Below are 23849 nucleotides of genomic sequence, written 5' to 3' on the forward strand. Positions count from 1 at the left end.
ATGTATGTTATCTCATTACAAAATGAAAATCTAATTTTGAACATATTATTAAAATTATGGAAAATATAGACAATTAGAAATCAATACTCCAACCTGAAGATAACCGCAGTTAACATGATGCACTACTTTCTAGTTTTTGTTTGTTTATTTTTATCTTGATAGAACACTTTTAATTTGATTGCTTTTCCATGTGTTTGTGAAATATTAATTTATCCATTCAGTCAACAAATACACACTGCCAGCCTACTATATGCTAGGTACTGTTAAAATATGGAGGATAGAAGTTATGCAAGTGTCCTCAGAGAGGAATGGGGGAGACAGCTGTTAATCAAATAATTGTAAAGGGTTTACTTGAGGAAAGGGTATAACTCATCTTCTTAATATTGAATCACTCAAATGTCCTCTTAAAAATAAGATCAGAGACCCAGAATTTAAAACCCAATGCCAGCAACGACTGCATTGAGTTATACACTACTTTATAATGTGTGTAGATTGAAGGTGGTTTCTCTGAATAATAAAAGCATAAGCTGTGGGATCAGGCATTCCCGAGTTTATACTCTGCCCCAGATACTTGTTACGTAGCTTTAGACAAATACATTTTCTGAAATTCAGCTTACTGAGAATACTAATTTGCAATATTGGTGTGGGATCATAAACAGTACATTAAAACATTTACTAGTATCCCTGACTCATAAATAGACTTCAATAAATATTAATCATAAGTATCATCAAACTATTGTTTATGAGAAGTTCATCAACTGATTCATATACGGTCCAGGTAAAGTCAGAAGCATATGGCAGACACAGCTTTAATAAAGTAAATATAATCTGAAATCTTGCACAAGATTAAACAGCAAAAATTCCTTTAAAATAACATTTAAAAGAAATATAAGATATAAAAATTAATCCTATTTATGATTCTCAGACAAGATTAAGACTTAATTCTGAATTAGTGGTAATAATTTTTTCCTGATATAACCATATCATCGTTTTTGTTTGCTTTTAACAGTGAAATTCTTTCATCAGTTTAGTTACATTTGTTAAAAATAACAATCTTCAATTGAAAGTTCCTTACTATTTTTTTCAGAATAAATGGTTTTATTGGATTTCACACGGAGTGTGTGATCACATTAATGAGTTTACTTCTTAAATAAATATGATTTACTCTGATACTTTTTGAGAATTATTATATTTGAAAAAAATAGAAATCTATACAGAAAAAATAGAAATCTATACAGATAATTCTATAGAAGGTATGGATACTTATGATTTATATGTATATTGCATGATTGCTATAAAATCATGGCTTTTTAAGAACTATCAGACCACAGATAGGAAGCCCCACTGAAGACAAAGAAAACAGTTTAGATCTAAATAGCAAGATTATTACTATTGAAGATTATTGCTTCAATTATACTGTACTTCACTTCACAAATTCCTCAGAATTAATTACAAAATGTGACTGCAGAATTTTAAGATAATATATCATAATACTATGCTAACATGAAATACTGTTTAGTTATGAATCTCTTAATATTTCTAGGCTATTCTAATTAATTCTGCTCTAGACATTTACAAAGGAAGTTAAATTGTGAGTCCCATTAAATGTCAAAAGAATTGTTAGCCTCCAGGGGCCCTCAGGGCTCCACCTTTCCCTATCTGCCTCTTCTTCTTTCCCAGTGACAAACAAGGACGCTGTCCCCATGCAGGAGTACTGTTCCAGTTTAACACATTTTATTGACCATGATTCTCTTGGGTGAAGTCAGTGTTGACTTGAATGTTGGAGTGTGCTAGGGTGTTTCGTCTCTAGAGTCTCTTTCTCCATGTGTCTAGATTGGTAAAAACTCTGGGGACTTCATGAAGCAGGCTTGAAAGGGTTTTTTTTTCCAGCTTTAGAATCTCTTCTATCTTCTCCCATTTGGAAACTCACCCAGTGCTATTGCCCAGGTCAAAGTTATTGGGTGAGTAGCTGTACATATTGGATAAAGTCCTGGCTTAGGGCAGCTTAGGTTAACCAGACTTAGGTTTAAAATGAGGTTGTCCTGTCTTGGTTTTGGCTGTGGCCCAAAGACACGAGGAGCGAACCACTCTCACATGCCAGAAGAGGTAGTCAAAAACCAGTTTTGAGTCCCTTAGCTTAATGCCAATAAGGGATTCTTTTTTTTTTTTTAATTGGAGAGGTGCAAGTTGGAGACTAGGAAATTAGTTTACAATGTGAACACACAATGCAATATACATGATGTATTTTTGACTTGTATACTTGAAATCTATATAATGTTATTAACCAATATCACCCCAATAAATTTAATTAAAAAAAGAAGAAAGAAAGTACAGCCCTACCTATCTGACCTCTTCACACAAGCCCAGGAAGGTTGATTCGATGAAACCACTTAGAATTAATGGGTTTAGACTAATCAAAACCGAGAAATCTAGGGAGAATAGTTGGCCAGCTCTCCTAAATACTGGGTGATAAGTTGCCTTTTTGAGTATAGCCTGCCCTTCTGGATATGTGAAATCAAAAGCACACTTACGTTTTCCTTATGAGACCATGATATGGGACATGAAAGATCAAGAACCTGAGATGGTACGGAATTTACTTAGAACTTCCTAAAAGATCGGCCGGAATAGTGAGAAACCTCAGCAGAAAGAAGATGCAAACGTAACTCCACATGCCAACAAGAAGAGAATCGTATATCAGAGAATCCTGCAGAGATGGCAGCACATATGGATGAAAGATCCCCCACCACCATCCTGGAAACAGAATCACTTTAAAATCCTAGAAGTCAGAGAACACCAATGCTGGACTACCACGACGGGACTAGTTAAGAAAGCCCGGTAGGGCTTTTTACCAGTTCTTAGTATTTTTACTGCCAATACAGAATTGCTATAATGATAATTAAACTGGACTTTTATTTTTTTAAATAAAAGTGAACTAGTCAGTTTATTTTAATATAACCATATGACCAACAATGGCATAACACTTATCTAAAATTCTCTCCAAAGGCCAAGGGAGAAGTCCCCTCACAGGACTCACTTTGAATGGGCAAAGATTTCCGAGATAGGGTGTGTGTCTGTGGAGATCAAAGGTTTTGCCAATTACATCCCACTCATTGTACTTGTTTAATGTAGTGGTTAAAAACAAATCATCCAAAATTGAAATAGATAAAAAAATGTAAAACCCCAAAATCATTATTATTATCCATCACACTTGCTTTAAATCACTATCATATATATATATTTTTTATTATTTTATGTCTTCACTGGCAAAGAGCATTCCATAGGACATTTTTTTCTTATTCTTCATCAACTAGATGCTACTTAACTATATTTTATGAATTTAAATGTTAAAATGTCTTTCACAGTTAACATTTTTGGCATCAGATGTCTTGCAACAAATGGCTTTTTGCAATTATATTTATAGCATCTTTTCTTTTTTAATGGTTCATAAAATAAAGTTGCAACATACAAGTTAACAGCTAATTGTAGTATAAGTCCTGACATTTTTTTATTTCTTTTCTGTATTCAAGTGCCTGACTTAATAAACCTTTAATTCCTGAGGCATCCACTTCGAAGATGGTGTTCATTCTTCAATGAACACATCTCCAGCCACAAGACTAGATAAAGACCCAGGCTCCCTAACCACTGCCTCCTGCCCCCTACCCTCCACTGCTGCATTAGATGAGTATTTATTTTCTCTTCCTGTAGGGCCCCTTCCTCGACCACAATGAAAGCACAACCTCGGGCCCATGTGCTCACTCTCTCTCCCTCCAGGACCTTGCTGTGTGGCCCCAAGTGTGCCCTGTGATTTCCAGGTCTTGTGCATAATAAAGTTGTATCTTTTCAAAGTTTCCTGATGGTTATTGCTGAAAGCATCTTGCAAACATCATAACAACCACAGGGCTGATTCAGCCCCAACGCTGGTTTATCAATCAGACAAGACTGGTACAAAACACCAATATATATCAAGCACATTAGACTTATTACATTTCAAATACTACAACAATAAAACCAGCAATAGAAAAGAAAGAAAAGGAAAGAAAAAAAAAAAAAAAGAAAAGGAAACACAACTGCATGTTAATTGACCAACTTTCCAGAATTACTGTGTAAAGCTCAAGTGCACAACAGAAACCAGAACAACTCCAAGCAAAGTTTTGAAGAGGACTTACCCGAGTTGGGGTCAGAGTTGCCGTCCGCTTCGGTCCTCTTGTCCGGAGAGGCTTGGTCGTAGAATTCGTCCTGTGGCTGAACCAGAGGAAGAGGGTGTGAGATCAGGGTTCCACTACCCACCGGTTCGTGGTCTCCTAGACCACTGTCACTGCAGCTTTCCTGGGAGCCATCAGGGAGGTGAAAGGTAACACGGCGCTGCGACTACAAAGAAGATCACAGGACATGCCGATTAACACGCCTCCCAGATAAAACAGGTGCAGTGGAACAGTAATCAAAACTACTTTTCACAAAATAAGTAAAACTTAAAGTTATGAACGAACATTTATTATTTGCCGTGTACTAGTTAATATCCAAGTTGCAAAGTACAAGAAAGAATTTCAATCTCGTGTAATTCAACAAAACATAATGGTAAACCATTGAAAATTGCAGCAAGAAATCAAAAGAGAATATCTCTATTAGCTGTCAAAGTTATAGAAAAAATTTTAAATGAGCAGAAATGTGCAGATGTGCAAATACATATAATGAGATATTCCATTTCTTTTGAATGAACAGGCATTTTGTTTACTTAATGATCTTAAGGTAGTTTTTGAAATGAAGTCACTATTGCCCACTGGCCCAGACATTACTACCAGTCAGTGGTTATAGAATATTCCAGTTGAAAGTTGTTTGAAATAATACTTCTGTGTCTATTTGCACAATGTCACTATCAGAAGCAAGCTAAAATATGGGTAATTCAACAAATTTTAGTGTTTTAATAAAATAAAATTGTGCATTTAACCACATATTGCTGTTTATTTCTCTTGGTAAGTATTCTTTTAGCTGATGTAATCCATGAGATACGAGAATATTTACAACTGAGATGGAGATTTAGGATTTATGGAATTATAAGAAAGTAGTAAATTTGTGCTATTTGTCTGCACCTAATTTTCATTCTGCTTTAACAACCAAAAGACCTTTCAATATATGTTACATATGACCATTTAATTGCATTTGATAAAATTATGAATATATAAATAAAATTTATAACATATAAATATATAACATATAATGTAATCATTTATAATACTTAAAATTTGTGTTTTTCAAGAGACAGTTTATAGATTGTATCTATTTCAAAGAAAGATGAGTGCAGTTAGAGACAAAATGCTCTATAGATGCATTTTTGTAGACTGACAATAGAACACAGCCTACTTCCTATTAGTCACTGGTTCAAATCCAGCTCAGAGTCATCATAGAGAAGAGGTGATACCACTTTACTGCTGATCAGTGACCTGTGTAAAATGTTTGATAGTTTGGCACATTTTTAATGAACTGATGCCAACATCACATAAACTATAATCATACACGGTGCTAATTGAGTCTATTGCACTATGTTTCACCTTCATGCACAACTATCTCAGTGTTATCCCCTCTCAGTGGGTTTTGAAATGTGCCTAGGTGAGAGCTACATAGTAAGCCAAACTTGAATATTAATATCTGAAATGTATTTCTTTTTGTATAAGAAAGGTTCTGTCACCATTCTTATTTATTAGAGTGTTTTGTCTGTCATGTGAAATTAGCCCTTAATAGAAAACCAATAATGCAAATATTTTGTTTCTGTTTCAATACGCCATTAATATATTTGTATCTTTTTGTGATAAGCATAGCATCAAGGACAGTGACCAGGCTGTCCATTATACATAACTGTCCAACTAAGCTCTTAAAATGATTGACCTACTAAAAATTCCATACTTTAGTAATTAAAATATTTTGGTATTATCTCTAGAGGAATACTTCTTAGTTGTAGCTCAAATGAGTAAAGAAAAAGTCAAGCACAGGAGAAAAAGAATAGAACAGATGATTCTATAAGCTTTATAAAGAATTTCCAGAAGCTTCATAAGCCATTAAAAAGTATGTGCTTCATAGAAAAAAAAGGGAAAATTGACATATATGATATTATTCTAAATATAATTAACATTTCTGTAATTATAGTATTTTTTCTCCTAAAAAATACAGCTCTCACAGTACAGTCATTTGAATAAGTATTTATTGAGCATCCCCAAACACCTATAGTACAATGATTACACTAGAATAAAAAGTAAAATGTCTTTCAAAACTCTTTTAAATATAAATTTTAAAATTCCATCTCCAATATACTATACTATATTTCTTTACCACTTTATTACTGAGAATAAGAAAATACATAAATCTAGTATAATTTATTTGCGATGAGACATTAAATTAGAATGATATAATGTTTAAACTACTGTGACTTATGGAAATATCTCTTAATTAATTTGACCCAAAATGCTTAATTCTTAATTGGAAAATCTGTGCACAATTTATCAGCTTAATAGGAGGTGGGAGTGGTAATATATATGGACTAAGAATCGGAACACATATAATGGTACTAAGAAAACTGATCGCGCAAATAAATCTTTAATTTATTATCATAATTAGTGATAAAAGTAGAATAATGTCTAAAATATCAAGGTAGATATAAGGAGAGGATCTGAATAAATTGAAATGTAGGAGAATGAGAATGAAATGAAATATAAGGCTCTGCTAAAATAAGAATAGTTCCTGGTATATAATTCTTGACACATAGTAGGTACTCAATAAAAGGTAGATTTAATTTTCAAATTAATAGCTATATATGATCTTTAACCTCTGTGTCTATCAATGTTTAGCTAGTTTTAAAGATGTGATACCATCACCCCAGGAAAGAACAGTCTTCTTTTAGAAGGGAGCTGCCTGAATCCCGGAATTGTAGTATGCTTCGACCCAGGCCTGTAGATCAAGTCGGCCCAGAGCCTCCTCTAAGGGGAAGCTGCTCTGGGGTGGAAGTGAGGGATGACAACAACCAACACTCTAGAGTACATGGATTCTCCTCAGAGAAGGTGAAGTTTTTCCCATTATTCTTTCAAGAAACCTACAATTGTTGACATATTTGAAGAGAGAAAGAAGAAAAAGTTTTTATTTACTTCCTCTGGGAATTTTGCTTTGGGTTTATCCCCATGGAAATAAGCACAATTTTAGTTACAAATATAGTCAAACCTGAATTGGGACAACACATGTTATCATGAGACTATTTCAGACTTTCTATGTTCTATTTTTCTAAATCTATTTCTTACCCATTCCATTTTCTCCCATGGGAAATATCATTATTATTATTATTATTATTATTATTAATTTATTATTGTTGGCTATGCCTGGTTTACAGTTTGAGTGTCATGTTTGTTTATTCGATTTATCACTGACAGGTTCATTCCAGGTCCCTGGTGGTCCCGAGAAAGATTACAGTGGGAAGAAGTAACTAATAAGACTGGGTCACGTTATGTTCTCTTGAGGCTGCTGATATGAATTCTGACCAAGAGAAGCTTTCATCGGAGACTCCATACTCTACATAAGTATATGAGACCATGTATACAAATATAGGTATGTCCGGGATTCTGCAAGTTGAAAAGTGCCACACTGGCTTCATTGAAGAAACATTAGCAAGTACCTTTACATGTTTGTTTTTTTGTTTGTTTGTTTGTTTTTCTTGCAAGTTAGTAGAAAAGAAAGAGGAAAAATTCAAGCTATTTCAGGAAGATACATAAGATCCTACACTGGGCACTGTTCTTCAAGACTCATTGAAAGAATGAGTCACTTAAGATATTCTAATCATTGCTTGAAGGTTTCTCTTGTGTTTCTTACTCGTGTAGAATATTATTCATCAATAAAGGACTCACATTCAAGCTTACAATTCCAGTCCCGCTAATCTAGAGGAATTTTCACATGCAAAGGTTTGGTGGTAGAATTCATTGTGTCTTTGAATAAAATAGCAAAATGTAGAAAAAAGTGAAATGTTTAGTAGGTGATTAATTAATAATGTAATATCATACAATTAAATAATTCACAATACTTAAAATTATGTTGATTGAAATAGAAAACATTTATAATCTATTGTTAAGCATAAAAATCAGACTAGTAAAGATTTTGCTTTGTTCGATTGTGTTTTTGTGAATGTGCTTTCATATATGAATATACATAAACTAAAATCTATCTATGCATACACCAAGTGTTTAAAGTGGTATTGTTTGATCATGGAATTAAGATATTTTAAAATTTTATTATTTTGGCTACACTAAAACTTCCATGCATTGCTTTTGTAATAATAGAACATTCTAATTTTTAAGTATTCCTCTTCATCACTTATAACAAATTAGAATTTAATCCAAGAGAATGGAAAAATCTCACAGACAGTAGGTGAACTTTCTCTTGAGCTAAGGAATGTCAATTAAGCTTCCTATCCTTTCTCTGCTATTCTAACTTTCATTCTTTCCTTACCTTGCTTTTTAATCACTGCAATTAAAAATCCTCGCCTTTCCTCAAATGACAAAATAAGTTCACGAATCTGGCACTAAACCAAATATTACAAGTCAAATAAACAAATTTACCACGTACTGAGTGACATTTAAAATAATTATTCTGTGCGAAATTATAAATTGATATTATTGAAGTAGAAAAATTATACTTTAAAGTTGTTTGAATATGGTTTTAGTTGTAGAGAATTCTTTAAATATATTTTCAAGGAAATATTCCTAATTCTGATTTACTTTCATATCAGCCAAAATTTACTTATAATGAAGGAAAGACAAAGTTGTGTAAAAGTTCTTTATGTGACTTTGTTTTTGCTTTATCTCCACATTAAATTCAGTAAAAGTATGCTTTTTTGAAATGATATTGTCATATATATTTCTTCTCAAATTAGCAAAGGAAACTATCCCAAAGAGGTTAAATAAGTCTAGAGACTGAAAACTAAATTTTATGCAAACATTTATTGTAATATTAATTTTAAAAATTTCAATTTTTCTTAATAACATTTTAATTGAGATTTTTAAAAAAAACTTTTATGAGTATGGTCTTAGGTTGCAAATTGTGCAAAGAGGAAAATTTAAATGACAAAAGAACACATTTTCAGCTAAAACTATGAATTCAATTAAATAGTTTCTCAATAGCCTCTTGCCATCTAAAATTAATGTACACAGCACTACTTCCTAATAAAATCATAATTGAGTAAAACTTATAGTGGTTTAGAAGGAAGGATAAATGCAACCCAAAAAGCAATCTATAGTTATAGTTGAAGTTGCTATTACTTAATACTTGCAGGCTCAATGAAAGGAAACTATTACTAATGCACACACATTCTTCTTCATTAATATTTGAGAGATGGGTACCAAAATGATAATCAAGAAAGATTCTGGATTTCTGATTTAGTAAAAATACTAGTAATTATGAGTGAAAGGAGTCCATTATCAAGAATAAGGAATAGTTTTGACGGACAAACTCATAAGAAACTTTTTGACTGGTGATAAATGAAATCTTTTGAGTACAGAATTATTTTATAATGAGCCCTTTATTATTATAACTGATAAATTGAGTTCTTCTCCTCTCCCGTTTATGGAAAGTACTTATGTTAAAATGACTCTGCTATTGTAGAATTTTTTTTTTAAGCTAGAAATTATTTAGGAATTTTCTCTTCTACTTTAATCTCTTACATGTTTCAGATGAAGTAAGGTAAAATGACTTGTCTATGGGTTACGGTAGAAACCAAAACTCACATTTTCTGATTTTTAACATAAAGCACTATTTGTTCGTTTACCTATTAATTTAATAAATAATTATTGAGCAGCTACTGAATGGCAGACTTTCACTGTATTAATTAATAGCAAACTACGCAGGTAAAAGAAGGAAGGGGAGCACGCTTTGAGTTTATGCCAAAACAACCCCCAGGTCATTGTCATCCTTAAAGATTCCTTGCTAAGTTGTGAAAATAAAAAGGACAGAAGAATAACTGATATTGCAGAGGAGGCTATTCCTGACTCATAGAAATCATTGCTATCTTTGCACATCCGTGGCCATTTTTTTTTTTCATTTAGATAGAGAAACGTTAATGCTCCAAATAAAAATTGATGAAATCAAAACCACCCTGTTTTTCTGAGGAGTATGTACAGTTGATATTTTTTGAGCTTATAGTGAATATTTATTGAATGCAGATGATTTACCCAGAACTGAACTAGGAGATCTAAAGGGGATGCAGTAGAAATGGAGTTTCATTGTCAGTCATCCAAAGGTGTTTTCCATAGGAAAAGTTCTGTCTCTCCAGCAAGAAGTTTGCAGTGAGTATAGCCCTGGTTTAAAAGTAGCACAATGAAACCTGGAAACCATCCACTAGCTGTCTATGTCTCCTTCTTTATTCTTTTCATGTTTACATTCAGAAAATTTAGAGACAAATGGGAGAGTTCAGTTTGTGTTTGAGAAAGATGTGTAACAAATTCACTGATCATAGGTAATGGATATAAAGCTGCCAGCAACGTTAAAATGATTTTGATTCCTAGTGTTATCTTTGCTATATATAAAAAAAGGACTAGGGTGGGTATGATCGCTGGCCATATAAAGTTGAGTAGCATTTTCAGGGGAAATGGGGAATGTTTGTCGATACTATTCTTACCTGCTCCATTAACCAGTTTGCTATCTGCTCCTAAGCAACTGCTTCATTTCAGAATGGAACTGTCAGCTTTTGTTCTAATTTCACTATTCAACTGCGGGTTTAGTTTAGAGACCTTGTGATAACTTGCGTGGGGAACTCACCTTAACTTAAACTTAGCTGTTTAGTTTGTAAATGTCTAATTGTGAAATAACTTCCTCAAAGTAGGACCTATGTTTGTGTGTGTGTGTGTGTGTGTGTGTGTGTGTGTGTGTGTCCGTGTCCACGTGTGAACTTTATAAATAAAGTGCATTGAATATCTCTTCAGAGTGCCTACACTGGAAGACTTATGTTAATAACATATGGTAAAATTTAATGCAATTTTATTCTTATTTCCTTTTGATCTCAGTATGATTTAAGAGGAAGATGGCAGTTCTCTACATGTGCAAAACTAATTCATAGCTTTAAGAAACTTGAGGGAAAAGTACATTCTTTGTCCTCTTTTTGGGTGTAGCCTTGGTGCTTGAACTAACATATTAGAAACAGACATAAAAGAGGAATATTTTCCCTTACATCATTTTCCCCCGAGGGATAGCAGAGAAAGGGAAAAGATTTGAATCAACTTTCTTCTGGGTTTGGTGGCCTCACCCCACCCTTAAGTTCCCTCTGGGGTCCAAGGAAAGCAGAGAAGAGTAAGAATAGTCAGCATTGTTGGCTATTTTGCTTCTTATATTCTTATTTACTTTCTGCTATCAGAAGCACCCTCAACCTATTTCTCACAGTTAAGTGTTGCTCAGTAGGAATGCGGCACTTTATCTGAGCATACGAAATATAAAATGACTACATTAAACAGGAGCAGCTGCTCTTGAATCTGCAAGCAGAATTTTTACATCTATAAATTATATGTACAGAAATAGGGAAGAAATGACTCAGCAAGACTCCTTTCCAATTTAGTGTTCTAGTATAAACAAATCCATGTGACAAAGTAAGTTATCTTTATCATATTTATAAAATCAGTAGACATGATAGTTGCAGCAATTAGAAATTATACCAAATTATCACTGTTATTAAGTAAATATGTAGAGCCCATTGACATAGCATGTGGTCTTTTACAAAACGTGAGTCTTTTAGATAGTGAAAGGATCACTAAAAAATGTGTCAGGTCTGTCAGTATTGGTAACAGAAGAGAGAGAATCTGATCTAATATCTAGGATTTAAGAAATCGTCTCAGGTAATTTTATCAGTCTTAACAAAAGAAGTGATGAGTATCTCTTTAGCATTCCCTTCTGTTAATAATTCTCAGTACAAAATAAGACTTGTAAAACTAAAATAGGCCATATTTTAAGTACGTAGTACATTTTAGAAGGTAGCCCTGCTTTTATATAGCTTAAACATTCACTTACACACACACACACACACTCACACACACACACACTTTAAACATTCACTTACACACAGACACACACACACACACTTTAACCGTCCTTTGCATATGGCTGAACAGGCACATGATCATATAACCATCCTTTGCATATGGCTGAACAGGCACATGATCATAATTACCTAGTAAGAATGAAAACTAGTAATTCAAGGCTTTAGCGGACAGATCATGTTATTCCAAGTTAGAGAATGAAACACAAATAGAGGGGTTGAAGAAGCCATCTGTATAAACCCCCAAGAAATACTCTTACTGCACAATAAGGTTATTTAAAAGACCTAATGAAGGATTGTTAATTTGCACCTAAAATGTGGTATAATCTTTTTCAATTGATCTTGTATCACGCATTGCACTTTGATTTTATTTATTTAACTTTTCGGTTTTACTTTTGTCATATAAAAAAAAAAAAACAAAGTTAAAAATCTTTTTTAGAAGCAGTGAAAGAGTAGGAAGATCTTTGAACTAGTCTTAGAACATGTAATACATATTTATCACTGGCAGCCCATGGATTACAATTAAATCTGAATCACTTGTCATGTCTTTTTCAACAAAAGTAAAGAAAATGGCAATGTGGATGACACTCCTGGAAAAAGAGCCTCTTTCTAGTTGATAATTCATATGATTTGTATATGGAGACAGTCACCTAAATGTTAATTAGCATGGGAGCCGCCATGTTAAAAAAAACTTGATCTTCATAAGCGTATTAATGGGGGGTCGAATTTGCAAGAAGAAGGTGGATAGTGGGACATAGTTTTCAAAACATAGATACATATTCAAGTTACACTTAGAGGATAAGGAAATGTGTGTGTACAGGTATAGAACATGACAATGATACTATTGATCGAGTACTGAAGTATGTCTTCCTGTAAACATGACACATGTGGAAGACTGTTTTCTAGAATGAGGAAGGGGGAAACAGTGTAGGTAGGGAAGCAGCTGCCTTTGGTCATATATAGCACGCGTGCGCACACACACACACACATGCACGCACACGCACGCGCACACACACACAAAAAGGAATTTCATCTGAAATCTTAGACTCATTGGTAAATGATCTGAAGGGTGATAGAAGGGTAGATAGATAAATTGATATAGGATGACTATCTTCAAAACCATTGTCTCTATTAAATAACAAACTAAAAACCGTTACTAAGAACTTCATTTATCCCTTGTAATTATATTATGAAAAATATGTGTTTTTAAACACAAGCATTTTCTACCTTTGTCTTCTTTTAGTTCTCATATGACCAAAGAAAAATATTGTTGGCAGTTCATAAATTTTTATTAGAAATGTGTGATAGTCAAGTCATGTGTATTTTTTCAGAATAAGTTAAGAAGAAAATAAAAATACTTTAAAAAATATAGATACAACATATACATAAATTTGTGTATGTGTATTTATATGCATCTATGATATAAAACGTGTACACAAACTCTAATACAGACAGATTACACATATTTAAGAATGTGAAATTTTTCTATTTTTAGACAAGGAAATTGTCAAAGATATCTGAGCTCTTTGCTTTATTTACTAATGTTGACAAAAAAATCCAAACTTTATTAATTGAATCTGAAAAAAACCTGAATTAATCTAGTCAAATATCTATACCCCAAGTTACATTTCTCAGTCTCTTCATGGTAATATTTAGTGCCATGTAATATATAGCTTTCCCTGGTGACAAAAAATTGCTCATTTAGCAATGATATGTTATTGAGCGTAGAATCCATCATATAAATTGTAAGTATGAGAAAAATGATTAAAAATAAACCAAAATTGGATAAAACATCTATTTAATTATTTCAACAAAAAGGTACTTAAAAAATCTAAATAGTATAGCATTGATACCACTATGTTTAAAAAAAAACCCAAGTTTGCACTTTTGAATTTTTTTGAAGGCCTGCATGACATTATATTGCAAGTCTCAAGGTGCCAACAGGATCATAATTTTTGCTTTTTATGATATGATTTTACTTTTTAAAACAACTAAACACCATCTGTAGTGATAATAGCATTTAAAAAAGGAGAGATTACCAAGAAGTGTGGCACATTTTTTTAATGTCTTAAAAATTATCTTTGAGGACTGACTATTACAAAAGAGGAGTTCAAAAATATTTTGAGACATGACGATATTAAGTGTAGAAACAAAAGAGACCAAATTTGAAAGACAGCTCTCAACTAAGTGCACAGTTTCTGTCCTTTAGATAAATATCATTCTTGACTTTATTCTCAGCTTACATGTAAGAATGTTCTTTTTTGGATCATAAATTTAGAAAGAATAGTGAAGGCAGTATGGCATCAGAGAATGAGATGAATTGATGGACTTCATGAGAGGTTTTGAATTACAGAAATCTGAGAAAAAGCTTACAAAACAAGTTTGCTACATATGTATTGAGCAGTAACATTTGGATATGGAAATCATATCAAAATATTTTTGAAAGCATTAATAAGCATTATTCAGTAGAGTGTTAAACACTGATGTCCTGATAAGCTAGAGAAAAGTGTTTTAAGTCTCTAGTGCTTTGAAAAATGTAATATGTAACTACCTACTCTGCTCTGCTAGAATCAGAAGCCTTATAATGATCTTAAGAAAACAGGGAAACTACTCAGTAGGAATAAACATGAGTAAAATTTTAAATCTTTTTTCTCCTAGGTAGATTGGCCTTTGTTCTGAACAAAGTAGCTGCACTTTATTTCTAAAAAAAATATTTACCTATTATTGCAGACAACCACTGAGACTTTGAGCATGATATTTGAAACAAAAATTACACCTACATCTCAGTGATAATCACTACTTGCCCTGTGGCTCTTAGTCTTTCCTTTGAAAACAGTACCCAGTCACCAATTTCAGTTATTTGTGAAGTAGGGATAAGTTATATTCCTCAATAAAAGTATAAAATTCAAATATATGTCAAGAACTTCTGTGTGACAAAAGCTTCTGCAGATTTAAGTAGCATCTCTGTAATAATGAGCTGTACTTAGAAAAATGTAGTTACTTTCAAAGAGACAAAACTCCCAAATATTATGTTCCAAACGTGAACACAGTAATCCAGATGATCCAAAAATCTTAGCGATATTTTTTTGAAGATAAGAAAGTAAACGCTTGTAAGTCCATTTGACTCTAAGATCCAGTGCATGTGCCCAGAAATTTCTTCTAATTTTTATCTTGGGCAAAAACAGAAAGATGGTTTCAGAACAAAACATTTACAAAATTGTCCACACCAGAGGTAACTTACTCTATGGTACAAGTTGGCCTGTGCATTAGAATTTAAGAACAGTAAACAGTCTGTATTTTGAAAAAATATATATATTAAATTTCCTAAAGCTTATATTTAAGATCTTGAAAGTCAGGAATATATTATCCTATGTACATAATGTTAAGAATGATGAACAAATTGCTAGTCTTAAATGAATTATTTCAATGAAATTATTGTTGTGAATAATTGTTTAAACGTGTAAACAAAATAAAATGTAAAATTAAATATTTGAAAGAAAAAAGATAAAGAAAATACTTTATCTAGGATATAAAAAGATCAGAACATAATGCACTAACACTAATGTAAACTATGGTCTTTAGTCAATAATAATACATCAATACCATTCATTAATTGTAACAGATATACCAAACTATGCAAGATGTGAATAGGAAAAACTGTTCAAGAAGAGAATATATATGGGAACTCTGTACTTTGAGCATAATTTTTTTTTATAAATCTAAACTCTAAAATAAAGTTTATTTTAAAAACATCAAGGATTAAACAGGGAGAGGAGGTAGACAAAGACTTTTGTAGTTAAAGTGAAAGAGAGTTCAGGCCATTTTCAGGGAATTTAAAACATAGTGCTGTTCTATATTATGCTTAATTGTATTGAGTGCGTGTGTGTGTGTGTGTGTGTGTGTGTGTGTGTGTGTGTGAGAGACATGTAAATACTCATGTATTATCATTCTTATATTTAGCCCTGATTGGTCCTTTTTAAATTATAAATAAAAGTTCTATATTTGTATAATTATATGCATTTCAAAAAAAATTCTGTATGCACAAATTTGTGATTATTGTCTACAGTTGTCCTTTGTTTCTTTTCAACAAATTTTGGACAGCATAAACTTTTAAAAGTTCTCCATTAAACAGACATTTCAGTTTGTATTTTACAATTACATAAATGAAATTTGATACTTCTAGGGACATATTTCAGAGAGTTAATTCCATGAAGATGAAATGAAATGTTCCTTATATCAGAAAATAATTCTGAGCTAGTCCATGTCCTAACCTGACAGATGGAAGAAGATAGATAATGGTACTTTGGGAATTAAGGAATTACCTTTCCTGGACTAGATCACAGAGCTTAGTGTCTATAGAAGACATCTTATCTTAGGTTCCACAGACTGAAAAAGCACACAGAGAATGCAGTTCAGTTACCTTGCATGATCACTAACTTTTCACAGATATGAAAATCTAGGATATTTTCACTGGAACTGCAGTTTGGGTGATAACCGATTAGACATGGCAGCTAACCAATTTTAGTTCCTGGGAAACTCTGATAGAAGAAGTGTTTTCAGTGCAAGGGCATGATCATTTGACTCTCACACACACACATAATCTCTCTTAATGTCTATAGGTCAATATTGTTAGAACAAAATGTAACACCACAGCATTTCCGACAGAAGAAGAAAATTTAAAATTAATGCCTGGCAATGTAAATCTGTGTTAGCAATATAAGTTAAAAAAAAACCTAGCTACTTAATCTGTTCACTAACTTCATTACCAGCCTTCAAACTGCATGCAAGAGATGTGCATATTAACAAAATAGAATAAAAGAAAAAGTATCTAAATTATAAATCCTCATTGGACAGTTTCAAAACGATACCATTAGAAGAATTTGTAAATGTGGAGGACACATGCTAAGATAGAATGGCTTAATATTTAAGAGATTTTCTAGAGCTCCTTACTCAGTTATTCCACAAAAACTATTAACTGCCTACGTTCTACTACATAGATGCTCCTCTTAGATGCTGAAGAGACTGTCGATTGAACATGGCAGTCTCTCCACTCATAAGGCTTAAAATATGATAAGTGAGATGGACTGGAACAAGTAGTTACAAATGTGTTAGATATCATGAAGGAGAAATTTAGGGTGCAATAAAGTATATAACAGAAGGATCCAACTCACCCAGGGAAGTTTTCCAATAGGGATATGGCAGCTCCTACATGGCTAGTTGGCAGACATCGAGAGGCTATAATTTCTAGTCCTACTAGCTTACAATTCTATGCAAAAAATAAATATGAAATAACTCTACAGAAGTAGACTCATGTACTTTTTTTGCTTTCTTCTGTGAAACACAAATCGATATCCCCTAAATAAAGCTAACAGTAAAAATTCTAGATGCCGTTGCGGTACATTTCCCAATGCTTCTGAGAATCTCTTGATTTTTACTGCTTCCACTTAAATGGAGTAACATAAGTATGAATATAGTGATGTTTATCTTTTCAGGATTTAATTTTTAGGTCCCAATAATGCTGGGTACTTAATAATGGTTCCTTGATATACCCTTTATTGTTTGTTCCAGATTTCTTTGGAAAGTTTGCATTTTCAGCTTATTGTCTAAAACTATGATTAAAATCATACATGAAGAAAATTATGACCAAATAGAACTAGAAGTAGAAATGCCTAAAAGTCAGAAACCATATCTTATTTGACTTGTTATACCTAGCACCTAGTATTGTCCTTAGGTACTGACAGGCACTCAAAATACGTATTCGGTGAAAACATATAACAATATACATAATCACAAAGCTTTAGTTTCCTTTATGACTAGCTTCCTTGAGTTTAAATATGAAAAAAAACAAAACTATTTGGACAATAATACTGAAAATTTACCCAAGTTGACAGATGGGGGAAAAAAAAGATTAGCAGATAAGCCCTGCATTTTTTAAATAATTAAAAAAGCATATATAAATGCATGTTAAAGTGACTCTATAGAAGTGTTGATTATCTCAACAGATTTTTCCCCTGCTTTAATTCCGAAGGCCATTCAACAAGTTGTATTCCTGGCCTATAATATCTTCCTCTATCAGAACTACAGGGAACTCTGCCTTGGACGACCTTTGTTTTCTGAAAGAAAATACAGAATCACAGCCTGAATCTCAGCATTCAAAACCAGCAGTTAAGCCCAATGAGTAATTCCTGACAAATGATAAAATTCAGTTTCCCAATCACAGGTTAACAAAAAAATAATAATAAGGCACGAAATAGCTGTATCAAATAAGAACTAGAAAAGAGGTAACGCCTTTAAGCTTTTCTTCATTTTCACATGCAGAAAACATTTAAAATGTGAGAAATTTTAAATAATAAAATTTGATTTCTTAAAGAATTTTTCAATGCTATGAGATGCTGGAATAAGGCAACGTCTTATTTTTTTACACAATCTTCTTAATGTGATTTTTCTTTATAAAAAGTCAGTCCTTTAAAAATATTTAGTTTAAATATTTTAAAAATTATAATGCATTTGAAAATATAAGCCACTCTAACCATAAAATGATAGCTCAGGGAATATATATTTATGATAAACATTAAGGTAAATAATGCTCAGAAACAATATAAAATCCTTAAATAATTATCTTAAAATTGGGTATTACATAAATCTCTTCCTTAGATGAATAATTTGTTGCAATGTAAATTTGTAAATACATTTGACACAGAAGGAATGATGACTTATGCTGGAATTAAAAAATATCCTAAAATGTATTTACTCCTAATAGTGTTTAATTTCATATTGCAATGATTAATCAGAGTGAATGACTTTATTTTCTGCTGTTTTGACTACAAGAAATGATCTCCTCTGTTTTTATCCTATTATAAGGATCATTACAAAAATGGGAGACAATTAACACCGAGTTTAATGCCTGAATGCTATAGAGCTGAAGTAATTGCACTCAAGGTCTGCTAACTTTTTAATCAGGCATTTGGTTGCAAGCTGCTCGCAATTGATTCTGAGAGAACTAACACTATCTAAGGAGGAAAGCAGGTGTGCCAGAAAAGCAGGCATGTTGGCAAAACAAATGAAAGATTTTAAAAGAAAAAGAAACAAAAAAAGCAAAAACCAAAGCAAAATTCTTGTCAGCAGGCCATTTACTTGGCTCAGCCTGTTACTGAACAAAGCCAGTTGTGTGCACAAGCATAGCTGTGGAAGCCCCACTGACCTAACTGCTTCAAAGTGTAATATAAAAGATTAAAAGTGAGGAGCCCTGTCCATCCCAATTGTGAGTGAATTGAGTTAATTAACAGAGAAGGCTTAAAATTTCCATATTCAGTAGAGTTAAGACACCATCATAGGTTTCTGGGATTACATTCTAATTAGATAAGTTCCCGCTTCTTTGCATTCAGGCTACTCTGAAAAACAAATTTGGTTAGGTACTCTGTTCTCTTTTAAAAAAATTTGGAAAAGTTAATAGTTAAAATTGTTTTAGTTCGTGTTTCTTTTAAAAATTAAAAAAAAAAAAAAAAAAAAAAAAAAAAAAAATTCTACACTTTTCCTCTGAAAGCTAACGATATATATATTTTCTTTCTTTAATAAGTGCATTCTCCTACTGGGAAAGTGACTCTTTCTGGGCTCATTGCACAAATTCGAGGTGCATGTATATATTGCTTAAGAGCACTGGGTAGTGGAGAAGGACACTTAAAAAAATCCCCTCTTCTCTAGTCCCTTGAAAGGGACGCTTCTAAATTAATAATCCTGTGAAAGCGCTTTCCACAAATAGGAGAATAATCTGATGAAAAGCAGACGAACATTTATAAAATTTCAAGCTTTAGGTTTTTTATGGTGTTTAGGTACACCATAGCTCTCCCTTTATGCAGAGAGAGGAAAATGAATGCCAGATTTGATCATTTACCTGGTGAATTCCAAGTCACTTGCTACGGCTTTATGGAATCCCCAAAAGGAAGCAAGAGCATTTGATCATTTAAGGAAGAGTAAAGAGCAGAACTACCCTTTGCTCTAGAAGAGCAAGACAAAGTAGGAGAACTAAGAAATAGAAAACAGAAAGGATCTTTCTCAAGCAAAGTCCTCTGTGCATTTTAATTACATTATGTGCCTGGGCCACCAGGCAACTTACATTAGAATTTGTTAGGATGTCTCAGAACAAAGTACATAGAGATAATGAATAGAAAATGTGATAGCCATTTACATGAGTTTCTATTCCAGCTCCAAACAAATTATGGAAGATTCAGCTTATTTATGTGGATCATTTCAGCTTTCAGTGAGCTCTCCCTTAGCCTCTCCCACTGTAAACAGCTCTCACTAAGTCACTGCAGCATCTGCTGTTTCTAGGTGAAGGGCTAATCCAAGTGAAAGAAAGGCACCAGGCATCTGTTCACCTGCACTTGAGTCCCTCACATGGCCGTGACTCTGAGCGTTTCAGGAGGAATGCCAAGTGGGAGGAGAACAAAAAGACTGCCAGACAAGGAGCCCCTGGGTGGCTCAGATTACATCACAAGAGTGGCCGTTGCCAGATTACCTATGAACTTTCTGACTTTAAATGTGACTTGAAATAAAATTCTCATACTATGTGCATAACTTGACAGGAATTTCAAATCTAGTATTGAAGTAATCCTTTGGAATCCAGCAGATGTTAATGGGGTATATGTGTGCGTGTTTTATGTGTATGCATGTGTTTATTATACTCTAAGAATTTGTGGAAATACCAGCCATACTACCTCCTCCTGCCAGTGGAACAGGGCATTTTGTGAGCGCAAAGTATCAAAGTTTATGTGGATAAGCTGCCCGTTGCCATGTTTATTACAAGTTTAATGTTAGTTTCCCAACGCCTCCACGGCTAAGGGCTAAGGAAAATCTTGCCTTAGCTAGACTTTGATTGCTTGCATTTTTTTCTGTTAGCAATTTTAGTTTTCTCAAGTTATTTATAACAAGTAAATTTGTTTTGGGAAATAATAGAATAAGTTCTAATTCCCCAAATAAATAAAAAAAAAATATTTTAGTTTAAGAAGTACCTTTAATTTTTAAAGATTATTCATTTGTTCCAGACCACAGATTAAACTGTAGAATAAGTAATTCTTAAGTGTAATATTTGGTCCTGATCTTTTATTGGTTAATTCACTTTTTATTTCCATATTTTTTCTCATTATATGCATGAATATGTATACATAGAGTTACCAATTTCATCACTTTTCTTTTTTTAAATTTCTCCTGTTTTATTTATTTATTTATTATTATTTTATTTATTTATTATTATTTATGCCTACAGCAGCTGGTCTTCCTAGGTGGTCTCCCATCCAGGCCCGACCCTGCTTAGCTTCCGAGATCAGACATCAGGCTTGGCCATAGACCATGGACCGTGGCTCCACTGGGGCACGAACCCAGGACCTTCTGTATGTAAAGCAGGTGTGCTAACCGCTACACTATAGAACCACGTCCTCATCACTTTTCTGTACTATTAACAGGACCTATTTTTAAATTTAAAACAGTGAAACCATTATGTCTCATGAATACAATTTAAATACCCATTTGTTTATTCACAATATTTCCTTAAAAATGTATACATACATTCTAGATTCAGGATTTGTCTATCATCAATGTGCTAAGAATATTAAATTATAATTTAATTGTCAGCATTACTTTCTTAATAATTCATAAAATAATGGAACTCTGTACTTGGCAATTTATGGCTTCTCAGATCTGATGAAATATTATGTTAGTTTCCAAGAGAAGGAAGAAAGTGGAAATAATTTTTTTGAGCATTTATTGTTGTTTTCTAGCCACTATACCAGGTGCTTTGCACTAATGATCATATTCAACAAAGACTTGAGAACTAGTGTCCTCTTTTAGCAAAGAAGGAAACAGACTTAAAGAGGTTCAGTGACTAATTTGCCTCAGGTCATACTTTTAAAGTATAAAGGTCAAATCTCTTGTTACTTGCATATACCCTCTCCCTTGCAACAAACAAAATAAACACACACATCCTAAATTGTCCCCAATGATGGGAAAAGTGACTACATTTTTTAAAAAAATGACACACAAAAGAATAGAAAATAGCCCAATCAATGACAAATCGCCTCCTCTTCCACTAGTTCACAAGCACCATAAAGACAGGATCGCGTGTGTTTTACTGTCAGTGTATCTCTAGCTTTAGAAGTATTGACCGAGTCAGAATTTCAGTCCCAAAGTCTTATTTTGTGCATCCACTAGTCATCGATAAAGTGGTCTAACACCATCAGACTCAATTGTAAGTCCACATTTGGCATTCCGTGGGGAGAACCACTGTTTGAAGTCATTCTAGAACAACTTATAGAAAAATAATAGCTCTAAAACAGACCTTGGAACTTTTGAAACTAGATGCAGTTCAAGGTGGGTATAGTATATTTCATGTGCTAGGCAGAAGAAGCAGAGAAAACAGTGTTTGCTTATTCTTTAGCAGGTTTTATTTTTCTACTCCCATTTTAAACACATACGTCCTGCTGCATTTTCCCTGAGAGACTTTAAAACACGTACTTCTTGTTTCTGCTGTACCCATCCCTACTTTCCTGCTCTCTGTCTGGACTCTTTTCTCTATCTCTTCTCTTATTCTCAACTTAACACCACCCATTGAATCATTAGAAATGTTGTCTAACTTTTGCCACAAGGTAAAATGATTTGGGAGGAGGGTATCTATTTTATTTTATTTTTTTCCCAAAACTACTAAATGAGCAAGTGGCCAGAAAGAGTGGAATGTAACTAGTAACTGCAAAGCAGATATGACAGCATTTAAGATGCCATTGCTTTTTGCCTGTGCCTTAAAGAGACTATTAAAGGCAGGGGATTCTAAAGTACTCTCCCTGAGAAGTGGTGTTTAAATCTTTCCAATGTTCAGAGTCAGATAAAAAATTTTCAGTCTCTCTGTGTCTCTATCTCTGTCTGTCTCTCTGTCTCTATCTCTTTCTCAGTCTCTGTCTCTGCCTCTGTCTCTGTCTCTCTGTCTGTCTCTCTGTCTCTCTGTCTCTCTCTCTCTCTCTCTCTCTCTAGCTTTTCTTTGTGAGTTGAAAATGATAAGATACCACCATGCAGTTGAGCAAACCATAAACGGTTGGGGCTTGGAATGTGGAAGAAGAATATTGTAGGAAGAGAAACTTCCTAGCCTAGTAAGTGCTCCTTGGAAAAGTAACACCATTTATTTTATCCATCAGCACCAACTTTCATCTACCTGGAGACTTAAGAGCTGTCTTGGCTACTAGCAGTACACAGAGTGAGGTCTTTACTTCTGCACCCCTTTCAAACTTGAGTTTCCTTTTTTGCCATCATTGGCCTTATTAATTAATCATTTCAGTGTCTGAGTAATAAGGCAGGGTTTAGGTAAGGGGCCTTCAAACACGAATAAAGAGTTATGTTCAAATATTGATTTCTGATTTACCCAACTGATAATAGTATCCAGCCTACTCATATATCTGACTTCAAATGCCCCCACAATTTACATGTAAACCCTTTGTAAAGCAAAGAACATATTTTCCAGAGTATATTAATAGTAGTTTATTATGAATAACTGAAATGTCAAATAATACAAAGTATTAAATAAAAATAATTATTCAAAATAGAAGGATATCAGTTAAAAAATTAACATATAAACAAAATAGTGAAAAATCAAGCCCATATGTGAACCTTTACTTTTGTGTGTGTGTGTGTGAAGTTTGATGACATGTTGGTTTAACTATAGGCATAATTATGGCACCGCTTCCTATTTCCTTTAAGAGGAAATAAGAATTAAGAACTAGGATTTCAAGATGAAGACTCTTATCTCTTGTAGAAAGTTAAC

General features: G+C 33.2%; 1 protein-coding gene across 1 annotated transcript in view; it reads right to left on the minus strand.

Annotated features, from left to right (window-relative positions):
• Positions 1-23849, minus strand: part of PCDH9 (protocadherin 9) — an 809303-nt gene that overhangs the window by 279138 nt on the left and 506316 nt on the right. The window contains 1 exon segment of the mRNA XM_015590877.2: positions 4167-4368. Coding sequence (XP_015446363.1) covers positions 4167-4368 — 202 coding nt within the window.

This window comes from Pteropus alecto, unplaced genomic scaffold (genome assembly GCF_000325575.1).
Source record: "Pteropus alecto unplaced genomic scaffold, ASM32557v1 scaffold72, whole genome shotgun sequence".
In the NCBI taxonomy this organism is placed as follows: domain Eukaryota; kingdom Metazoa; phylum Chordata; class Mammalia; order Chiroptera; family Pteropodidae; genus Pteropus; species Pteropus alecto.